Source organism: Polypterus senegalus, chromosome 1 (genome assembly GCF_016835505.1).
Source record: "Polypterus senegalus isolate Bchr_013 chromosome 1, ASM1683550v1, whole genome shotgun sequence".
In the NCBI taxonomy this organism is placed as follows: domain Eukaryota; kingdom Metazoa; phylum Chordata; class Cladistia; order Polypteriformes; family Polypteridae; genus Polypterus; species Polypterus senegalus.
Genome location: NC_053154.1, coordinates 89,135,987 through 89,160,066, shown reverse-complemented (window position 1 = coordinate 89,160,066; position 24,080 = coordinate 89,135,987). Strand labels below are relative to the sequence as shown.

At 39.7% G+C, this 24,080-nt stretch overlaps 1 protein-coding gene across 2 annotated transcripts in view; it reads right to left on the bottom strand.

The window, feature by feature from the left end:
• Nucleotides 1-7,732: 7,732 nt before the first annotated feature.
• The window catches only part of LOC120529174 (zinc finger protein 239-like), a 37,123-nt gene continuing 20,775 nt past the window's right edge, over nucleotides 7,733-24,080 (bottom strand). Inside the window, exons 1-3 of one of the 2 annotated variants that reach the window (XM_039753130.1) lie at nucleotides 16,339-16,389; nucleotides 10,442-10,759; nucleotides 7,733-9,329 (exon numbers count right to left, since the gene is read on the bottom strand). In XM_039753130.1, coding sequence (XP_039609064.1) covers nucleotides 8,524-9,329; nucleotides 10,442-10,733 — 1,098 coding nt within the window. In that variant the 5' untranslated portion in view covers nucleotides 10,734-10,759; nucleotides 16,339-16,389 and the 3' untranslated portion in view covers nucleotides 7,733-8,523. Of the gene's footprint in view, nucleotides 9,330-10,441; nucleotides 10,760-16,338; nucleotides 16,390-24,080 lie in introns of those variants that run through there. The other variant, XM_039753131.1, reaches the window with a different exon arrangement.

Sequence of the window (24,080 nt, the reverse complement as noted above, 5' to 3'; positions counted from 1 at the left end):
TAGTGACTAACTTTTATTTATCCAAGGATGTGGAATATACTTGTAAAACCTGTCGCTGGCCCAGTTGGGCAAGTTAGATGTTTGTTTCGTTGGGAAGCTGGATTCGCGCATGTAGCAGAATTATACCACAAGAGGGTCTGATTCCTCACTAGCCTGTCAGAGGCCTTTGTTCTGCTGCACTTTCTTATTCTCTCATTTGAGGTTTGGAAGACCAGTACTTGGTTTTCAGACTTTCTTATGTGGTGTAGTCCTACAACCTCCTTTCATGGTCTAACCATGCATATATATGCATACTATATACAGTATGCTTCCCTTCATTTTGGTATTTTGAGTATAAGACTAAAGATTGTACTCTGGTCTACAGAAAACATTTTACAAATATCTTAACTAGGGCTGCATCTAAGAGCTATTTTGCTTTGTCTTTTACTTGGTCAATTATTTTGATTATTTGTTTTAAAACCCATAATTAAACTGTTCCTGACACAATGCTCTCCTTCATAATAACCTTACAATATGTTCTAAAATTATATTTGCCAAAAACAGAAAATCTTGTTAATTTAACCCTTTAAAGCAGGGGTCTCAAACTCGCGGCCCTTGGTACAATATTTTGTGGCCCGCACCAACGCCGGCCTTCGCAAAAGCAATGAATGGATCGCGATTTTTATTGCGATTCAAGGGATAATGCAAGGGATGGCGGGCGGGAGCTGCTGATTGCGGAAATGACGTTATGCCATCATAACAGTTATAATTGGAAGACGTTCTGTGTGCACAATTAGCTGCTAAGCCAATTAGAATTAGAACAGACACAAGGGAGAGAAGTTTAGTACAGAATTAGATTTTGTCATACCTTCATCATGACTTCATCAAAGCCTGCAGTGAAGAGAAAGATTGATGACGAGCACAGACAATTTCAGGAAAAGTGGGAGACGCAGTATTTCTTTGTTGAGCACAGGGGCATCCCCACATGTCTTTTTTTTTTTTTTTTATTTATTTATTTATTAATTTTATTACAATCAATACATAGCAATCAAGTTTTTACAAAAAAAAAAAAAAAAAGAATTATGCTAAGAACAGATCGATCCCCACCCTTGAGAGAGAGAGCAAGCCAAACGGTGTAAAATTTAAGGCTTTTAAAAATACCTAAATCAACAAATTCTATGTGCTTTATGAAATCATTTCAAAATATTACTGATTAGATCCTGCCATGTTTTGAAAAAGTCTGCACAGATCCTCTAACTGAGTATTTGATTTTTCCAATTTTAAATAATATAACACATCAGTTTCCCACTGACTTAAAAGAGGAGAGTTTGGGTTCTTCCAGTTTATCAGAATAAGTCTGCGTACAACAGTGTAGTGAATGCAATCACAGTTTGTTTGTCTTTCTCCACTTTAAGACCCTCTGGAAGAACCCCAAACACAGCTGTTAATGGGTTAGGAGGGATTGTGAGTCCAAGACTGTCTGAGAGGTAATTAAAAATTTTGTCCAGAATAATGTTAATTTGGAGCAGGCCCAGAACATGTGACCTAGTGAGGCTGGGGCTTGGTTGCAACGTTCGCAGGTTGGATCATGTCCTGGAAACATTTTGAGAGTTTTAGTCGAGACAGATGTGCTCGATATATAATTTTGAGTTGTATAATTGTATGCTTTGCGCATATGGAGCTTGAGTGAATTCTCTGCATTGCTACTTTCCACTCCTTTTCTGATATATTAATTGAGAGATCTTTTTCCCAGTGTCCTCTTGGATCTTTGAAAGGAAGGGATTGTAAAAGGATTTTATATATTGTAGAGATGGAGTCTAACTCCTTGAAATTGAGCAATAATTTTTCCAGCGTGGATGAGGGTGCAAGATGAGGAAAATCTGGAAGGTTCTGTTTAACAAAGTTCCTGATTTGAAGATAGTGAAAGAAATTTGTAGCTGGAATGTTAAATTTGGAACGTAATTGTTCATAGGATGCAAAGACGTTGTCTATATAAAGGTCTCTAAGCAAGTTAATTCCAAATTTTTTCCAGATATTAAAAACTGCATATGTTTGTGAGGGTTGAAAGAGGTGGTTCTTTTGCAGGGGTGCCACAGAAAGAAGCTTCTCCGTCTTAAAATGCTTTCTACATTGGTTCCAGATTCTAAGTGAGTGGAGCACAATTGGGTTATTAGTGTATTGCCGATAACGTGTGTTTATTGGAGCACAAAGCAAGGAATACAAAGAAGTACTGCAGGATTTTACTTCTATTGCGGTCCATGCCTGTGTATGTTCTTCTATTTGTGTCCAGGTTCTCATCGACTGTATATTTGCCGCCCAGTAATAAAACTGGAAGTTAGGTAGAGCCATGCCCACATGTCTTATTTGCACAGAGAAAGTTGCAGTGCACAAGGAATACAACTTGAAACGCCATTATTCCGCTAAACATGCTGAGGAATGTGCAAAATATCAAGGGGATGAGAGAGCCAAGCGGGTTGCCAGTCTTAAAGCATGTCTAATGAGGCAACAAGATTTCTTCAAGAAAGCAACCAAAGAGAATGTTGCATCAGTCCAAGCTAGTTACATGGTTAGTGAGATGATTGCTAAGGCAGGGAAACCATTCACAGAAGGAGAGTTTGTTAAAAAATGCATGTTACAGGCTGCAAGTATTATTTGTCCAGAAAAGAAAGGTCAGTTTAGCAAAATCAGCCTTTCTGCCAACACTGTGGCAGAGCGCATTTCTGACCTGTCAAGTGACATTTATCATCAACTGTGTGAGAAAGCCAAATGTTTTCATGCATACTCAGTTGCTCTTGACGAGAGCACAGACATAACAGACACTGCTCAGCTCACAATTTATGTCCGTGGTGTTGATTGCAATTTTGATTGACGGAGGAGCTGCTCACAATAATTCCAATGCATGGCCAGACCACCGCTAATGAGATATTTCATCATCTGTGTGATGCCATTGAGAATGCAGGTTTGCCATGGAAGAGGTTTGTTGGAATAATAACCAACGGAGCGCCATCGATGACAGGGAGAAAAAATGGACTGGTGGCACTTGTTCAAAAAAAACTTGAAGAGGAGGGTGTAGAGGAGGCCATTGCTCTTCACTGCATTATCCATCAGCAGGCCCTTTGCAGCAAATGCCTGCCGTGTGACAATGTGATGTCTGTTGTTGTGAAATGCGTCAACCAAATTAGATCCAGGGGCTTAACGCACAGGAGGTTCCGTGCTTTTTTAGAGGAAATGAGGTCAGAATATGGAGATGTGCTCTATTTCACTGAAGTACGTTGGCTCAGCAGGGAAAATGTCCTGAAAAGATTTTTTGAGTTGAGAGAAGAAGTGAAAGCCTTCATGGAGAAGGATGGGAAGGCTGTTTCTGAGTTGAGTGATCACAAATGGCTCATGGACTTAGCTTTTCTTGTTGACATCACACAAAAGCTGAATGTACTAAACAAGATGTTACAAGGCCAGGGGCAGCTCGTCAGCACTGCCTATGACAACGTGAGAGCATTCTCCACAAAACTTGTGTTATGAAAATCCCAGCTCTCTCAGACAAACCTTTGCCATTTCCCAACATGCAAGGAACTTGTGGATGCAGGCATACCATTCAGTGGTGAGAAATATGTTGATGCTATTTTTAAGGTAGAGAAGGAATTTGATCACAGATTTGCAGACTTCAAAACGCACAGAGCCACTTTCCAAATTTTTGTGGACCCCTTTTCCTTTGATGTGCAAGATGCCCCTCCTGTGCTTCAAATGGAGCTCATTGACCTGCAATGCAACTCTGATATCAAAGCCAAGTTCAGGGAGATAAGTGGAAAAGCAGACATGCATGTGCAATTTTTGAGAGAATTGCCCCCCAGCTTCCCTGAGCTTTCCGAATGTTCAAGCACCATGTGCCTTTTTGGGAGCACATATTTGTGTGAAAAGTTATTCTCCACCTTGAACTTCAATAAGTCAAAGTACAGGTCTAGACTTAATGATGATCATCTTCAAGCCATACTGAGGGTCTCAACTGCTTCCTCTCTAAAGCCAAATGTGGTTCAGATTTGTGAGAAGCGCTGTCAAGTCTCTGGCAGCAAGGAGTAGGCAAAAGATGCCATGTTCAGAAGAACTGTTCATGATCTTCACTCAATGTTCTATTCATGTTCAGGACACTTCATGTTCAGAAGGAATAATTAAAACTGTTAATAATGACATTTGAGGACTTTTTTTTGTGAAATCCCTTATGCGGCCCAGCCTCATCCTGACTTTGCCTCCTGCGGCCCCCAGGTAAATTGAGTTTGAGCCCCCTGCTTTAAAGGCTGTTCACAACATAAAGGGAAAGAAGGCTGACGTCAATGATAACTGAATGCCTTTTACTACAAGTCTCCTTTTTCTTCATATGAGATGTGGCTACCATCAAAAGAAATACATTGAAAAAGATGTTTTGCTTAATTTTAATGACTCGGACTTGGTCAGGTGAGGATTTTGAGCTGCCAGAAGGACTCAAAGAAAATGACATTGAAAATGCTGCCAAGTTACAGATCTCGCTAGACTTGTATTTCTTGCCAGATGTGAAGTTGGAAGTTACTCCACAGTTTTGAGTTCTTTGATCCACCACAATATTCACACCCTCCATCTCTGGCCTATCGCAAAATGTGATAAACATTACTTGTGACATACATAATACTAATAAAAAACGTTGCCAACAATGTATATTATCAATAATTGATTAATACTGATGACAGTGATTAGTAATGCTGCTCAGTGTTAACCATGACCAATGTATGAGCTTATCATAAACAGAGATCCCCCTTTTTGTGTAACAGGGAATCATAAGCCTCTGCTCCAGGAGCATCTCACACAAATACAGTACCTCTTGCATTAATGTAATTAATTTACTGCTGAATGGATCAGTTGAGGACTTGTGTGAGCAAAGCTGCAGTCAAGTATTGGGGATCAGCTAAGCACTTGTTGCAGGTCAAGATTAAAATCATTCTCTGGACTTTCATGGGACTGTTTATATGTCACGGGGGTCTGCTGGAGCCAATCCCAGCCAACACAGGGCGCAAGGCAGGAAACAAACCCAGGGCAGGGCGCCAGCCCACCACAGATGCTACATAATGCAATGGTTTTAAGTATGCAGCACCTCAACACCGTTGTACAAAGGAGGATGTAACGCTGATAGCACTGAACCGGTCATGATAGGTTGACAATAAGGAGTAAAATCCCATGGCTAACTCGGCTGTTTCTTGGAAGTAAGTTTGTTTTCCTTTCAGAAGGACTAGGGAGAAGACTGTCACAGGAAGTGACATCAGAGACAAAGTCACACCAGAAAGAGAGAGAGAACATGTTGGCAAACATAAATTTATGAATCACATCGATTGATAAATTAAAAAAAAAAAGCCGTCCAATATTCATTCTTAACATTGCGGATTTTCAGTATATCCAGACTTTATCAATTTTATTTTGTGTTATACCTCTATTTCTATTATTATTACCTCTATTAAATATCTGATTGCTTTCATATTTTTATACTTTGTCTTTACATTTGAAGTGACTGAAGTAACAAAGTAAGTATTAGGACACCTGGTGCGGGGGACATTGCCATTTTCTCTGACCTGCAGTGTTTATCTAGGCTGAGAGGTCACACCTTCATAGAAGTATAAGTGTGACAGAAGCAAGACCCCTTTGGTTGGTGAGTGGCATATAATCAAAAGGGTTTCATGTGTCTTGGGGACACCCGTACATTTGCTAGTGCTGGTGATATCGAGTCCCTATGTGAAATACTGACAAGTAACAGGCTTGAGGCGTCACTCTTACATACTTATTTGGAAGGGATCCTATGTGCAGTACTACAGAGTTACTGGCAGTTGTGTATAATTGTGTCAGTATGGTCGCTGTGTGTGTGTCAAACCTAGTAACAGACTTGGCAAGTCTTAACCCAGCTTACAGTAATACACTCTGTAATGGAGAAATGGATGAATGTTCAGTTCACTGTTACCAGTCTCTTTTGTTTTTGTTGTAAGATACACTCATTTCTCAACTGATCAGATTTTTTTTTTTATTACCTAATGTGAGAATGGAGTTCTTCTTTCTACTATTTTGTCACCTTCTGATCAGTAGTGATCCTTATCGCTGTGTTTCTTTAAGCAGTAATTATTTTCCATTTAAAAAGTCTTTACTATGTTAAAAACAATATGCTATAAAATGAATATCAATTGAAATAAGTAAAAGATCAACAGCATCTTTGTGCAATGGTAAATTTGAAATGTGAGAGAATTTCCCTCTTAAAAAAAAACTGTCCATTACCATTAAGTATCAATAATATTATTGAAAGAAAAATAATAAGTCAAAGTTAGTTTACTTTTCTTGTGGTTTTTTGATTAGGAAAAATACATTCATTTTAAGAATATTTATAAAGCACTAGCCAACCCGCAGTGTAGTATGCGCCGCATGATTATTTATTGATGGGTGAACACCTCCTGAAAGACACAGTTGTCCAAATGGGGTGGGTTTGAGGATACGACTGTGAGTGTATGAAAAGATGGAACTCTGGAGAGAGCAACATACAATTGTCTGTGACTGAAAACTGGTTTTGGCAGATACAGGCATATCTTTTTGAAAGTTTGGCCCTGTGCCTTATTAATTGTCATTGCAAAGGCCACTCTAACAGGAAATTGTCTGCGTGTAAAAGAAAAAGGCAAATTTGAATCTGATGCGGTCAGGGAAATCCGGGGAATAAGGACAGTTTGTGAGGTAGCAGCTGCGAATGTTTTACAATCCAGTACATTGCGGTGAATGCTGGTAACAGAAAGTCTAGTGCCATTACAGAGACCTTTAACTGACATGAGGTTTCTGAGAAGCATGACGACTGAACCAATTTTAATTTTGAGTTTATGCAGAGGTATGCCAGTGGGAGTAAAATGGTTAAGAAATTCTTCAGGGAATGAAAGTTGATCTGCGGGATCGTCTGTGACGATGGAGCCAACGCTGGTGAAAGTCACTTCATCATTAGGGATAAGTTTCAGCACCTGTTCATTAAGGTGTAGCGAGTCTTCCTTCATTGGTGACGATTAATATAGCTCGCATACTGAGTTGTTCTGGAGTGACAGTTGAGAAGTCGATGTCGCCATATAGTTGTTGAATGGGATCAGAATTAAAAGGAAAACAATGTGAAGGTAATGTTACAGCTATTACGTTTTTCCCGTCTCCAACATCAAGGAGCCATTTTGCGAAATGTTGTTTGTGAGGAAGAGCTCTCATATCTGTCATCTGTGTAAGTACATGCATGTGACACCACAAAGGTTGTTTGTTAATGCAACTGGCGACAGTAAGTGCTCAGGAGCCACGCATAATGACGGGGAGTATTTATCAGAAATCTCCACCCAATAGTATTGTTTTCCCTCCAAATGGCTGCATGTCACCCGTGAGGTCACGTAATAACCTGTCAACTGCCTGGAATGCGTATGCATGTGTCATTGGCACCTCGTCCCATATTATCAATTTGGATTGCAGAAGATGTTGAGCATGTGGCGAGGTAGGTTTGATGTTGCATGTGGAAGTAGTAGTCAGCTTCAACAGTATTTTAAAAACGGAATTTACAGTACGCCCACCCAGTAACAATGTTGCAGCCATTCCTGTAGATGCTACGGTTGTAGGAATGTCCCCCCCTAGCACTGATGGTATGAATCAGGGTTTTGTAGACAAAGGTTTTCCCTGTTTATGCAGGACCATCTAAGAAGAAGCATGTTTGTCGGGGATGGGAATCGCTGTATGCAGCGTGTAAACGTGCGTTTGGTGAGGTGTTGCAGGCGGGCACATAAGCAGGCAGTGTGCATGCCTCGAGAGCGAGGGTGGGTGCAGGAGGAGGCTTAGACTTGGAGGATGGGGCTCCATCATGCGTACCCCATGGTTGAGTGACTTGGTCGACTATATATATAGATTCCCTAATCCTTTAAAATTTTACAAACATATGTTAAAGTTTATTATTAATATCATTAAAGAAGTTGTGCTTTGTTTTAAATATATTATAGAAACCAAACACAACGCAGACTTTATCTGCAAAAGTTTTTAGCCAGTTTCATGGGTGTAGCGCCATTTAAGCTGAAAACTCCCCCAAAAGTTAAATCTAAAAGTGCAAATCTGATTAAATGTAGATGTATTCACATAAAATTGTTTCAGAATTCTTACTTCATGATCTGCATGCATACACTAGGTCTAAGTTGGCCAAGTTAAATGGTGAACTGCCTTTGTCATTTGCATCTCACTGCTGACTGGCAGCTGGTTAAGAAGGAACAAGTGAGAAACAGCAAATGCAGCTCTTGAAGACTAAAAGAAGCGATTTAGGATTCCAAGCAAATTAACTAAAATGAGGAATAAAAATGTTGAGTGACCAGTACAAGCCTCAGCAGCAATGACTAGGAAGTTGGACAGAAGCAATAATCTTATTGTGATCCTCCAGCCCCAAACGTGAGGACCCCTGCTCTGTTTTCTCCCAGTACGAGATTAGTTGGAGACCCTAAATTAGCCTGGGGTTCATAGGAGTTATGTGTTAGTGTGCCCTGCAGTGTATCGTTAGATTGTCTGTGAATATTTACTGTTTATAAAATGCACCGTGCCTTTCTTTTTGCAGCAACTCTTTTTTGATGCAATTCTTTTATGAGTTTTCTCATGTCTGTTCAGATTGCTTGAGGTTCTGAACCTTTTACCACAGCTACAAGAGTAGGGGGTGTCACCACTGTGAATCCTCAAGTGTCTTTTAAGGTGCCCAGAGTTTTTAAACGTTTTCTCGCATTCTTTGCAGTGGTATGGTGCTTCTCCTGTGTGAGTTCTTCTGTGCTTCTTCAGATCCCCTGAAGTGATAAACTTCTTCTTGCACTCGACACATTGGTAAGGCTTTTCTCCTGTGTGAATTCGTTCATGTACTTTTAAGTCTTCAGACTTTCGAAAGCCTTTCTTACACCGGTCACACCAGTATGGCTTCTCTCCTGTATGTATTCGGGAGTGGGACTTGAGATTTCCTGGATTTCTAAACTTTTTCCCACACGTCCCACATGAATAGGGCCTTTCTCCACTATGAACCCTCTTATGACTTTTGAGATGCCCTGATGTTCTGAATTTGTTCTCACACCTGTCACAGCTGTATGGTTTCTCCCCTGTGTGAATGAGCAGGTGACGTTTCAAACTGCCCGAGGTTCTGAATGTTTTTCCACAGTCTTCACATGGGTATGGTTTCTGTCCATTGTGAATTCGTTCATGTCTTTTAAGATTTCCCAAATGACTGAATTTATATCCACATTCCAGACAGGTATGTCTTTTTCTTGTACAAATAACTTTACAATGTCTTTCTTCTCTTTTTTTCTTGCGGCATTTTTCTTCCACTAAAAAATAACACAAGGCAGAAAACAGTTTGAATACATTTTACATAACTAAAAATTAACAGGGAAGAAAAAATGATATTCACATTTATGTATCCTAATGATTTAAAAAATGACATTCCACCTTTTATTAAATGAAATGCAATGAAGCAAATGAAGAAAAATACATTTCATCCTTATTTTAACTTTCTAGCCCCACTTTGTCAATTCAGAGTCTTAGGCAGCCAAACCCCCTCTCAACTACGTTGGGGCAAGACAAGATGCAGCCGTGAATGGGGTGTCAGTCCATCACAGAGCACACTTACTATCACGGTATGCCCAGAAAGCACTACAATGACCGTTTGTATTGCGTTACTTTGTAAAATTGTTTGAACCAACTCACAGGCTAGATGTGTTTGTACTCCTCATTTTCCTCTGTCAACTTTATTAGCTGTACATAGAGATTCAAGAGCAGGTTTCCCCCTCTAGTGCTGGTCTGAATCCTGCACTTGCAGCCAGTTCTTCAGTGAGTGCACTATCACTCCCCAACATTTTCCACAGATGTTATCTTTCATGGTACCAAAGAGGTGGATATACTATATAACTTTTGTATGTATGTATTTATTCTTTAACCACCTATGAATGTTCATTACCAATTACTTCTCTGCCAAGAAGTGACCCAAATGTTTAAAATGCACAAAAACATTTTGAAGGCAAAGTGCAAAGAAGGAAGTTTTTCAATCGTTTTTTGGGCTGCTGTCACTGATTTGGCAAGTAACCAAACACACACGCACATCACTGGGATGAAGATCTCAAAGTACCCAAAGAAAGCCCACACAGACACTGGAGAATGTGCAGACTCCATCAGGACAATTCCCAGAACATCCAAGTTTGTGGAGCTTGTAGATTTTTTTTTTCTTGCGAAACCAGGTATTACAAGCTGAAGTGCAGGATCTAAAATGGTGGCTGCTGATTCAGCTGCATGAGCATGCGTGGCAGAGGAAATGACCACGACAATCGAAACTTGACATTTCTTAGTTCTGTCCTCTTTATTAAAAAGTTTTGTTTAGTTTCAGATGAATTTCCTGTGCAGGTACTTCACTAAATATTAGTAACCACACATGACATACACGCACCTGAGTGATGAGCAGAATCTTCCTGCTTGATGGCTCCGGAGGAATCATCTTTCAGATTAGGCCATCCTGCACTAAGTAGTGGATGTTTCCTTCTGATTCTCTTTTTATTTTTTTCATTTTTTACTTCCGGGTCAGATTGGTGAGCTTGGACTGTATAATCCTCTGGCAGGGGCTCCTCTTTACTCTGACTTTCAGCCTTTACTGTGCAGTACCCTTCTTCTTCAGACTCTTGTTTTATATGAATGTTGTTCACATCTGAGACCTTCCATTTCTTGGGAGTATCATGCAGCATTTTACAGCACTTCAGTTATGTCCTGCCTGTGTGATAAAGTAAACATTGAATCATCTGCTACGTTTCAAATAATTTGCATAAAAATCAAAAATAACCCTTAAAAAAATTACACTACTGTGTTTTTTCTCTAGATGGGAAACCTTAAATGCCTCAAAGATAAATTATTAGAACTAGAATTGATTTAATGAAATAATTAAAGACTAGGTACATAATAAATTTGCTGTCTCTTGTCCACCATGTGCATTCAGCACCTTTTCTTTATGTCCTCCTGCGTCTGAACCTCATTCAACCAGCACTTTGTCTCTCAAGTGCATTCACGTAAACCTGCTTCTCAGACTCTGTCATGTTGAGGTGCAATGCTCAGTGGAAAATTCAACTTTGATCTTGTAGTTTATTTTGTCATTAAAGTAGAATATACTGACCCGGTATTTAATCGCTACATGCCTCTTGCAACCCAACTCAGCGGCAGGCAGCAATTGCCATACTGAATACATTCAATTTATGATATTCTGGCTCTCTGCACATTTAGAATCCTTATGTTTATATTTGCTATCACTGTCATGATGAAATATGTTAAAGTGTGTTTCATTTTACAGATAAATTAACTTCATTGAAATAATACTGTTAATAATTACACAGGCAGGGGCAGTGCAGTAGCGCTGCTGCCTCACAGTTTGGAGTCACCTCCCAGGTGTTCCCTGCCAGGAGTTTACTGTACATGTTTTCCTAGTGGGTTTCCACAGTGTGCTCCAGTTTCATTCCAAAGATATGCAAGTTTGGGGATTTGGTGACGCTAAAATGACGCTATGGTATGTGTGTGCTTGTAATCATCTTGCAATGAGCTGATGCCCTGTCCGGAAATTGTTTCTGCCTCGAGTCTGATGTTTGCTGGAATGGGCGCATCCCTGGCTTGATAGATATAATCATTAAACATCATCCTTTTCAGAGATACTGTGGCAAAGTGTCCGGGGAATTTAATGGATGTTTCAGGCAATTCACAATACTGCCAACCCAGACATTGTTTTCTCACCGTGATGATATCTTGTACTGCCACCTGGTGGAACTTTCTAGATTTATGTGAAAAACATGCGCAAGTTTAAACAGTACAACACTTACGGCCACAGGTGCACGCATCACATCTAGCGAAGTACAGTGCATCTGGAAAGTATTCACAGCGCATCACTTTTTCCACATTTTGTTATGTTACAGCCTTATTCCAAAATGGATTAAATTCATTTTTTTCCTCAGAATTCTACACACAACACCCCATAATGACAACGTGAAAAAAGTTTACTTGAGATTTTTTCAAATTTATTAAAAATAAAAAAATTGAGAAAGCACATGTACATAAGTATTCACAGCCTTTGTCATGAAGCTCAAAATTGAGCTCAGGTGTATCCTGTTTCCCCTGATCATCCTTGAGATGTTTCTGCAGCTTAATTGGAGTCCACCTGTGGTAAATTCAGTTGATTGGACATGATTTGGAAAGGCACGCACCTGTCTATATAAGGTCCCACAGTTGACAGTTCATGTCAGAGCACAAACCAAGCATGAAGTCAAAGGAATTGTCTGCAGACCTCCGAGACAGGATTGTCTCGAGGCACAAATCTGGGGAAGGTTACAGAAAAATTTCTGCTGCTTTGAAGGTCCCAATGAGCACAGTGGCCTCCATCATCCACAAACAACCAGGACTAGAGCTGGCTGGAGATCTAAACTGAGTGATCGGGGGAGAAGGGCCTTAGTCAGGGAGGTGACCAAGAACCCGATGGTCACTCTGTCAGAGGTCCTCTGTGGAGAAAGGAGAACCTTCCAGATGGACAACCATCTCTGCAGCAATCCACCAATCAGGCCTGTATGGTAGAGTGGCCAGACGGAAGCCACTCCTTAGTAAAAGGCACATGGCAGCCCGCCTGGAGTTTGCCAAAAGGCACCTGAAGGACTCTCAGACCATGAGAAAGAAAATTTTCTGGTCTGATGAGACAAAGATTGAACTCTTTGGTGTGAATGCCAGGCGTCGCATTTGGAGGAACCCAGGCACCGCTCATCACCAGGCCAATACCATCCCTGCAGTGAAGCATGGTGGTGGCAGCATCATGCTGTGGGGATGTTTTTCAGCAGCAGGAACTGGGAGACTAGTCAGGATAAAGGGAAAGATGACTGCAGCAATGTACAGAGACATCCTGGATGAAAACCTGCTCTAGAGCGCTCTTGACCTCAGACTATGGCGACGGTTCATCTTTCAGCAGGACAACAACCCTAAGCACACAGCCAAGATATCAAAGGAGTGGCTTCAGGACATCTCTGTGAATGTCCTTGAGTGGCCCAGCCAGAGCCCAGACTTGAATCCGATTGAACATCTCTGGAGAGATCTTAAAATGGCTGTGCACCGACACTTCCCATCCAACCTGATGGAGCTTGAGAGGTGCTGCAAAGAGGAATGGGCAACACTGGCCAAGGATAGGTGTGCCAAGCTTGCGGCATCATTATTAAAAAAGACTTGAGGCTGTAATTGAGCAAAGACTGTGAATACTTATGTACACGTGATTTCTCAGTTTTTTTTATTTTTAATAAATTTGCAAAAACCTCAAGGAAACTTTTTCATGTTGTCATTATGGGGTGCTGTGTGTAGAATTCTGAGGAAAAAAATGAATTTAATCCATTTTGGAATAAGGCTGTAACATAACAAAATGTGGAAAAAGTGATGCAATGTGAATACTTTCTGGATGCACTGTATAAACCCGGCCTTAATGGAGTTGAAGACTCAAATCAAATGTATGATTTTATTATTTTATAGTAATAATAATAGGAGCTCACTACTCAAAATGCAGCATGCCCAGATGTGAACCTGGAACCTTTTGGTTATAAGGCAGCAGTTCTTACCTCTGTGTCATTTGAGAACACGTATCAACTTCCTATCAATTGACACTTGAGCTTGGGTTTGTAACTTATTGACAGTCACATGTAAATTGAATGTAATTTTTTTTTTTACTTTGGTTATATTCTTGAATAAAAGCAAACATGTTTATTTGATATTTGGACTAAAGTCTTCACACATTATATACTTTACGTCATCATTAGTATAACATGGAAGATGTTTCTGCTTTAGGTATGTGTTCAGCATTTCTTGGCTCACATTTCCTTTCATCCTACACTTACCCAGATCTTTGTAGCCAATGAACACGCATGAAATGCATGCATTCCAAATAACGACATACTGTATTATTTACCCTATACAACTACAGGAGCCGCACATGCAGACAAGGAGCCTTGGCTTGAGCTGGGAGAACTTTTTGCCCAAGTTGAGCCCTGCCTTTAGCAGGCTGCTTGCTGCTTGTGCTGATCGACACATTTGCAAAACTAAAGACGCTGATGGAGAGTTGCAAAGGAAATTAAGGTGGCCCGGGATTATGACTTTTTTCATAGGCTTCAGGGATTCTAGTGTTAAATGCACGTGGGATAGAAATTCAGCAGTGCTTCTCAACCTCGGGACCCAACAGTGTCAGATGCTTCAGTGGACATGGGGCAGAGGGTGATTTCAGTAGCTAAAATGGCATTTTTTTTGTTCCTTGTATTCTTGTGACGCAGTGATGGCCACATCAGCAATAAGCCAATTTTCTGAATCCTATATAAAATTGTGCATCAATCACAGAAGGTTAAACATTAGATAATGCTGTCGTCATGGTCATTTCCACATTTTTGATTTATCCATCCATCCATCATCCTACCCGCTATATCCTAACACAGGGTCACGGAGGTCTGCTGGAGCCAATCCAAAAGAACAAAATAGCATAAAGCAACAAACAGAACTAAATGCCCAGTTACAAAAGCATCTTAGGAAATGTTTAATGCAAGAACCTGATATCAAAAGACACAATAGTAAATTACATTGATTATGAAAATACAGGTCCCTCTGTATAAAAAAAAAAAAAGCAAAAAAACAGATTGGCTGCAACTCAACCATCACAGTTTCCAGGTATGCCTTTTTCCTTTCTTTGTATATTCTGAGGACAGTACAGCAGTAGGCACAAGTGAACCTCTTTTTCGGTCAACATTTTGAGACACCTGTGACTACCATGTATTTTGAATGGGTAAAACTGTCCATCAGGGCCATGTACGTACAATATATATTCTAAGCACCCATGTTGTAGCATGTCAATCAGCCCAAACGTGCTTACATCGTTTGAGCACATATACAACTGGCAACTCTGTCATGCAGTGTGAATAGTTCCTTGTTCACATTTACTTAAAAATCACATTATGAACACTCGGCATTGCAGTAAGCGTGTGTGAAAGTTCTGCTACAGCTCTGTGCGGATTTGCTGGCCGTGCAAAGCATCATGGGGTGTTTGGAAAAAAATGTTCAGTAGGAAAATATTTAGTGAACAAGGTCACCAGAGTGCACAGCATATTCACAGCAAAAAACATTTTGGTGAATTATGGCGCTCATCACTATCCAACAATACGCAGTCCCATATTCCCTGCATGTGATGTAACATGCCTTACTGCCCCCAACCTCTAACAAAATCGCTCTGCCCCCTCTTGCCTTAGACACAAAAACAAGAAAAGTGCAAGATGGATGCTCTGGAAGGGGGCTTGGTAGCCAATCAATCATTTTTCCGATAACAGCATTTTTTTTTTTTTTTATATCAGCCATTTGGCATGTCTTAATTTACTCCTGATTTGAACATGAGTAAGTGTACCGTTTAAGAAAATATAAAAAAAAAAAAATAAAACAGAAAAATTGTGTGAAACGTGTCCAAGCATCCTGAACAGCCCCAGGGCTGCTGTGTGTCCACGCAGCCTTAAAGCCCCGTTGGATGAAAGGACGTTTCTGGGAACCGAGGCTCCTGCCGTGACTGTCTGACTTCTGATGCCAGTTTTGTTTACAATTGTCCAACTTTAAAAATACAACAATGGACTCTCTTAACTGACAGCTATTTTTGTGCACTAATTTTCAAATCTTTGACTGAAAATGCATTAGAACAATCCCAACACTACAAAGGATCCTTTCAGTTATTTATATTTCATATATCTGATCAAATTGGTATCTGCTCAGTGCATCAGTAAATTAATGTAACACTTTAATTTAATATTTTCCAGTATTTGATTACTGTCTGCTTATTTTGTCCTTGGTTGATTTTTCATGGCCAACAGTAAAAATATCTAAAAACAGACACAGGAAAGCTACTGAATACTACAGTCAATGCTGCACTGCTTGAAAATAAAAAAGTGCACAATATTAAATTAAGCATTTAACTCCTAAAATACATTCAATGTTACTATTATCTGAACTTGTGTCTTTAAAGTTCTGCTTCATACCCCTTCTGAACACACATCATCTGTGCTGTAAATGGCTATCGGATGCCAGTACAAAGGAATTTTATTAATAATACTCTTCCTGGAATAAAAAGTGATGCTGTAATAAAACACCTTCTAACTTTTGCTAACTGACAACAAATTAACAACTTGGTCATTAAAGACAATGAAATCCCAGAGCAGGTTTTATATTGCCACAGTTCGCTAGCTTTTAAACAAGTTTCAACTGAAGAAATTAGACAGAAATCAAAAAGCCGAGAGTGGGTTGTGTAGCGGCAGAGGTACTTACTCAGTTGACGTCGTCCAGCGACACGTTGTGTGGAGTGAGCAGTGAGCTGACACGGTGCACCACAAAAGGGGAAAAAACAAAAACCACAGGGTGGAGAATATTCATACGACAGACATCTACATACTGCACTTCCTTAAAGCTGGAAACCAAACTAACTAGTCGAGTCTCTGCTTTAGACAAACACACTGAATCCGATTCTGATAAGGTGGTCTTGAATACTCAGAGCAACTCGCACAACTCGAGGTGGAGGGGCACTGAAGAGAATGGATCAGCATGGAGTCCATAAACAGACCTCATCATCTGCTGGAGAATGTTCTAGAATACCACATATATCCCATAGGTTGGGGCAAGACGGTCATTTTGATGCTGGGATATTCTGATGTTTAACTTGTATTAAATTATTTTGATTGATTATATTGAGCCAAGTTATTCTGATTTTCCTGTTTAATTTGAAAACAAGGTCCTGTTCACATAATGGACATACAGTGCACAGCCACAAAGGATGAGGCCAGGTTAGGTATGTAACACATCCTAATGAATTCTGCATCAAGCCATCAGGACCAACTTTAAATAGAGTGAGAAGTCAAGACGAGGCAGAAGAAGCGTGAGGAGGCCCGAGACGAGAGAACGAAAAATGCCTTGATGGTAAAGGAGAGGTGGGACAGCCTGGTTTGGGTACACAAGAGTCCTAAAATCCACCCAGTGGAGCAGTAAGGTTATTTTCTGCTATTTGTCCATTTTGGCCCATTCATCAATCTTACTTTATTATGGGTGGTACATTTTTAAACCTTTTATTTTCCTGTACTTCCCAGGATGGAACCAGTGAATCATTTTATTGCAGTGGATATGGAAGACGGCACCCAGAATTTCCTAATACATAAACAGATCTTTGAGGGATTTTATTATCGGTTTATATGGTCATTTTTGTCACAGGTACTGTAACAGCGAATTTTAGAAAGTTAAAGCTCTGAGTTAAACTCATATTATTGTTTCCTTAATTTGAAATGAATATAATTTTCATTCGTAGCCATTGACAATGGCATAGCCTTTTGCCCCCTGTAAGTTAATATGAGATGAACGTTCTTGCTATAACTAAGGTAGCAGAGGCTGACCGACCCATTTACAGCATAGAAATAGGACAGGCATACAGTTTTCTGACCGTTTAGAAATGGTTCAACTTTAAACAGACTTAAAGAAATTAAACAAGATTTATAAGCTTTAAAAAGAATTTCTCTTAAACAACAACTATTCTTTTGCTATATCAATTTTCTCTTTTTTGTGTGAATTAAGATATTTTATCTGTGGAATCATTTCAAGCTTTTACTGGATCCCATTTGCAAATTACAGCTACCGACCTTTGGTAATTTTGGGTATTAACCATTTTTATTGAATTGCTTCTGCTCTCCTTACTAACTACAATGAAGTAACCTTTAAGTTTGTCTGCTTGGTTCACTCCAGAGCTCAGATGACTGCGCCAGGACAAAGAGTGTGCTTTCAGATCTGCCAATCGTTAGGAATTCAGGAAAGCCGAATATATCTTGGAGAAAGGGATCAAAGGTGTGAAAAGAAAATACTCAAATAAGCTGCAGGAACAATTGTCTGCAAACGACAGCACTTCAGTCTGGAGAGGCCTTAAACATGTCACTAACTACAAGATGCAAACATCAAGCAATTTTGATGATCCCAGTCTAGCTAATCAGTTAAACAGCTTTATGGTTGCTTTTAAAGACAATGGGACATAAATCTACCTGATGGTCTCACTGTTACTACTCAACACTTCTCTTCTTCTCAGCTTCTCCTTCCTGTTACCACTGCAAAGATGTCTGCAGCTTATTCAAAAAGCAAAATTTTAAAAGAGCTGCAGGCCAGGACCTTATTTCCTCTTCCACACTTAAAACACTGTGCAGACCAGTTGTCTACAGTATTTGCAGACATTTTCATTCAATCTCTGAACCTGTGCACTGTTCCTGCCTGCTTTAAGATTTCCAGCATCTTTTCAGTAGCAAAAATATCAAATGTCACAAGCCAGACCAGTACCTTTAACCTCTGTGCTACAAAAGACTTCCTGGACCCATTTCAGTTTACATACAACTTCAACCGGTCTGTGGATGACGCAGTGAATTTAGGTCTGAGCTTTATTTACCAACGTATTGATAAGCCAGAGCTCTTGGTTTCAATACAATCATCCTAGAGCTCCTAGATAAGAAATATGCCCCCAAGTTCAACCTGCTCATTCCAATCTGCCATTGGATTGCAGACTTTCTTACCGATAGGAAACAGTACTTGCGCTTGGGCACACACACGTCTGACCCATTAACCCTTAGCACAGGTGCACCGCGGGGATGTACGTATGTGTCCTTTCCCACTACTCTTCTCACTTTATACAAATGATTATCTCTGGCGATTCGTCTGTCAAACTTCTTAAATTGGCAGATGATATAACACTAATAGGCGTCACACAAAAGGTAGAACTTCTGATATTGTAGTGCAGCCATAATAATTTGGACCTTAACATTTAAAAAAAAAAAAATAAATCAAAAATTCAGGAGATGATCATAGATTTCACCTTCTCTACTATCACTTGCTATAAATGGCTCAGTCATTAGAATGGCAGAATAATTTAGTTTTCTGGGCACTGTGCTGTCGCAAAACCTTAAGTGGGAAAATAACATCACATGTATTATTAGATTATTATTATTATTATTTTTGCGTCAGCTGAGGAAATTCAATCTCCCTCAAGCAAAATTGGTCCAATTCTACACAGCCATCATCGAGTTCCTTTTTTTCCTCCTCTATACTTGTCTTGTTAGGTGCCTCTGTTCACACTAAGGTCAATTTGCAATGCATGATCAAAGCCTGTGAAAGGATCATAGGCTGAAACCTACCCAACATCCAAATCCTGTATGAGTCCAGAGTAAGGAAGAGTGGCTGCAAAGATCATTGCTGATCTGACTCACGCAGGACATCAGCTGTTCTAAAGACTTCCCTCCAGCAAACATCCTCATGCACTGAAAGCTAAAACAACACGTCACCTAAACAGTTCTTTTCCATGTTCAGTTATTCTTACTATTCAGGTCGGAGCTTCTGTTCAGTATCTACTTATACTTGTACAGTACATTAGCCTGCCTGGACATTTTAACCCCATTATCTCTTTATTTTTTAGTATGCTGCATCATATTTTATCATTTTATATTTTAATATTTGTATTTTATATTCTGTGTTGTCCTTGTTTGTTGCACCAATACAATCAGGACAAATTCCTTGCACACCTTACTGTCCCTGGCCAATGACATGAATACTGATTCTGAAATTGTGTCTTCTGTAATATTTATAGTTTACCTGGTAACTATGATGATTACCCATCCTAAATGTTCAGGATGTGAAATACAGGTGGTCCTGAGGAGTCCAGGAACCCCTAATACCCTAATTCACCCTTTATACCTCCTGAAAGCTCCTAAAGCAAAATATGGGTGTGAAAATGGAATTATAAATTATACATTATTGGGTTTGTAAAAGAATATGTTGAAATATGAATTCAAAAGGTCATTGCTGGGCAGCATCCTTTTTATTCAGCTTGTTTGCTCCTCAAAATGGTGGTCCTCCATCTTCCATGCTCTTAACTAACTGGAGCTGTAATAATGGTCTGTGACAGGGCAATGCTGTCACAAACTTGTGTGTGACATGAAGTTACCTTACTCCCTATGATGAAGTTGCCATTTCAGCTTATAACATTTCATTTAGTCTAACTCAGCTTCAGAATGAAAGAAAAGAAAATTAAGTTCTCCATGAAAATATTCCACATTAAGAGATTTCAGCCAAATGTTTCACTGCTGTTAAAGTTACTGTAAGCGAGTTAGTTGATGGCACCTGAACAGAAGTGCATACTCATTATAGAAAATGTGCGTTGCTGCTCAGAACTGTGAGATGGTCTGTTTTTACACATAGACATATCTGTGTATGATTCAATTTGTCTATCTAACATATTCATATCCAGAGCAACAGCTTTACACATACTGTAGCTAATGCACCAGAGCTAATGTAACAGAATAAGACTTCAGTGTTTACCACAAGGCAGACACAATAATAAGAACAGAAGTTAGATACTTCAAGCAGCAGTGATCACAACATAGTAAAACTTCTTCGGTAATATCACAAGACCAAACCAGATTTATGAAAGGTAGACATTTAGTTTCTAATCTTTGACATTTGTTTAATATAATATATTCACCCATTAAATCTAACACTCCAGAGATCTTACGATGTTTGGATGCAGAAAAACCATTTGACTTGGTTGAATGGGACTACCTATTCACCACATTGCGCAAATATGGGTTTGCCCAATCATATGTGCATGGATTAAACTACTCTTTGTTAACAACAAATTTCAGACTACTTCGAAATAGAACACAGTACTCACTAAGGATGCCCCCTATCACCAATGCTTTTTGCATTCGTCATTGAGCCACTGGCTGTTTACATTCGAAATGCATCAGAGATAAAGGGGATTCTCAGAGAAGGGTTTGAACAGAAAATATCCCTACAGTCATGTGAAAACATTAGGACACCCTTTGAAAGCATGTGGTTTTTTGTAACATTTTTAATAAATGGTTATTTCATCTCCGTTTCAACAATACAGAGAGATTAAAGTAATCCAACTAAACAAAGAAAACTGAAGAAAAGTCTTTTCAAGATCTTCTGTAAATGTCATTCTACAAAAATGCCTATTCTAACTGAGGAAAAAGATAGGACACCCTCACATGTATTCCCTCTTAAATTGGCTCAGATCTCACACAGGTATATCACACCAGGTGCACATAATTAGTAGATCGTTACTCTGCATGTTGAATGAGGCTTGCCCTATTTAAACCTCAGACATTTAGTTTGGTGTGCTCCTGACTGTTGAAGTGAGAGTGAGCACCATGGTGAGAACAAAAGAGCTGTCAGAGGACTTCAGAAAAAAGATTGTAGCAGCCTATGAGTCTGGGAAGGGATTTAAAAAGATCTCAAAAGATTTTGAAATCAGCCATTCCACTGTCCGGAAGATAGTCTACAAGTGGAGGGCTTTCAAAACAACTGCCAACATGCCCAGGACTGGTCGCCCCAGCAAGTTCACCCCAAGAGCAGACCGCAAGATGCTAAAAGAGGTCTCCAAAAACCCTAAAGTGTCATCTCGAGAACTACAGCAGGCTCTGGCTACTGTTGATGTAGAAGTACATGCCTCTACAATCAGAAAGAGACTGTACAAGTTTAACTTGCATGGGAGGTGTGCAAGGAGGAAACCTTTGCTTTCCAAGAGAAACATCGAGGCCAGACTGACATTTGCCAGAGATAAAGTTGACAAAGACCAGGACTTCTGGAATAATGTTCTTTGGACAGATGAGTCCAAAATTGAATTATTTGGACACAACAGCAGAGGACATGTTTGGCGTAAACCAAACACAGCATTCCAAGAAAAGAACCTCATACCAACTGTGAAGCATGGAGGTGGAAGTGTCATGGTTTGGGGCTGCTTTGCTGCAGCAGGACCTGGTCAGCTCACCATCATAGAATCCACGATGAATTCTACTGTGTATCAGAAGGTGCTTGAAGAACATGTGAGACCATCAGTTAGAAAATTAAAGCTGAAGCGGAACTGGACCATGCAACATGACAATGACCCAAAACATACTAGTAAATCAACCAAAGATTGGCTGAAAAGAAGAAATGGAGAGTCCTGGAATGGCCAAGTCAAAGTCCAGATTTGAATCCCATTGAGATGCTGTGGGGTGACTTGAAAAGGGCTGTACGTGCAAGAAACCCCTCAAACATCTCACAGCTGAAAAAGTTCTGCATTGAGGAGTGGGGTAAAATTTCCTCAGACCGATGTCGAAGACTGGTAGATGGCTACAAGAACCGTCTCACTGCAGTTATTTCAGCCAAAGGAGGTAACACTCGCTATTAGGGGCAAGGGTGTCCTATCTTTTTCCTCAGTTAGAATAGGCATTTTTGTAGAATGACATTTACAGAAGATCTTGAAAAGACTTTTCTTCAGTTTTCTTTGTTTAGTTGGATTACTTTAATCTCTCTGTATTGTTGAAACGGAGATGAAATAACCATTTATTAAAAATGTTACAAAAAACCACATGCTTTCAAAGGGTGTCCTAATGTTTTCACATGACTGTATATGATCGGACCCACAAACGTCTGTGCCAGCAGTCCTAAAATCACTACCAGATTTTCAAAAGATATCTGGACTCAAAATTAATTTAAATAAAAGCGTGCTTTCTTCAGTGAACTCTCTAGCACACAATACTAGACTGGACATCTTCCCTTTTATCCTAGCAGATTAGTTTAAATATCTAGGGCTAAATAGCACAAGTAAATATAAAGCTCTTTATCAACAAAATGCTGTCGTCTGCATTGAAAAAATTAAACAAGGTGTGAACAGATGGACGGCCCTCCATCTCACATTAGCAGGGACAATCAACACTATTAACATAACATCCTTCCCAAGCTTATTTTTCTCATTCAGACATCCCCATATAAATTAACAATTCTTTTTTTAAGAAATTAGATTCAATTGTAACCTCATTTATTTGGAATTCAAAACATCCATGCATTCAAACAATGACCTAAAGCAGAAGGGGACCTGGCACTACCTAACTTTCAACTTTATTACTGTGTAGCAAATATACAAGCCAAAAAGACCTGGACATCGACACAAATCAGTGAATATACACAAGCCTGGTCTGCAACAGAAATAAAATCTTGCAGTACTTCTCTTTATTGCTTGTTCTGTGTCCCAGCAAATACAAATTATCTTCATTACACTAACAATCCAATTGCCCTTCATCCACTCAGAATATGGCATCAATGTATGAAACACTTTAAGACAGAGAAGTTTTTATCTTTTGCATCTCTACACGACAACCACTTTTTTCTCAAACACACACAGCATTTAATGCTTAAAAATATCTGGAATTAAAACATTTAGAGACTTGTACATAGATAATGTTTTTGCATCCTACAAGCAATTAAGCTAAAAATTTAACTTCTCATCAACATGATTTTTCCACAAAACTTTCAAGCTAGAAACTTTGCTAAACTGAACCTGCCCAATTTTCCTCACCTTCCACTTTTCTATTCCAGAAGAAATATTGATCAGTCAAGAAGAACCTGATAGCAAATCATCTTCTTCTTCTTTCGGCTGCTCCCGTTAGGGGTCGCCACAGCAGATCATCTTCTTCCATATCTTTCTGTGCTCCTCATCTTGTTCTGTGACATCCATCACCTGCATGTCCTCTCTCACCACATCCATAAACTTTCTCTTAGGCCTTCCTTTTTTTCTCTTCCCTGGCAGCTCTATCCTTGGCATCCTTCTCCCAATATACTCAGCATCTCTCCTCTGCACATGTCCAAACCAACGCAATCTCACCTCTCTGACTTTGTCTCCCAACTGTCCAACTTGAGCTGACCCTCTAATGTACTCATTTCTAAACCTATCCATCCTCGTCACACCCAATGCAAATCTTAGCATCTTTAACTCTGCCACCTCCAGCCCCAGCTGACCTCTCTAGAGCATATCTCCACCTCTCCAGGGTCTCCTCAACCTGCTCCCTACTATCGCCACAGATCACAATGTCATCAGCAAACATCATATTCCACAGGGAGTTCTGTCTAATCTCGTCTGTCAACCTGTCCATCACCATTGCAAATAAGAAAGGGCCCAGAGCCAATCCCTGATGTAATCCCACTTCTTCCTT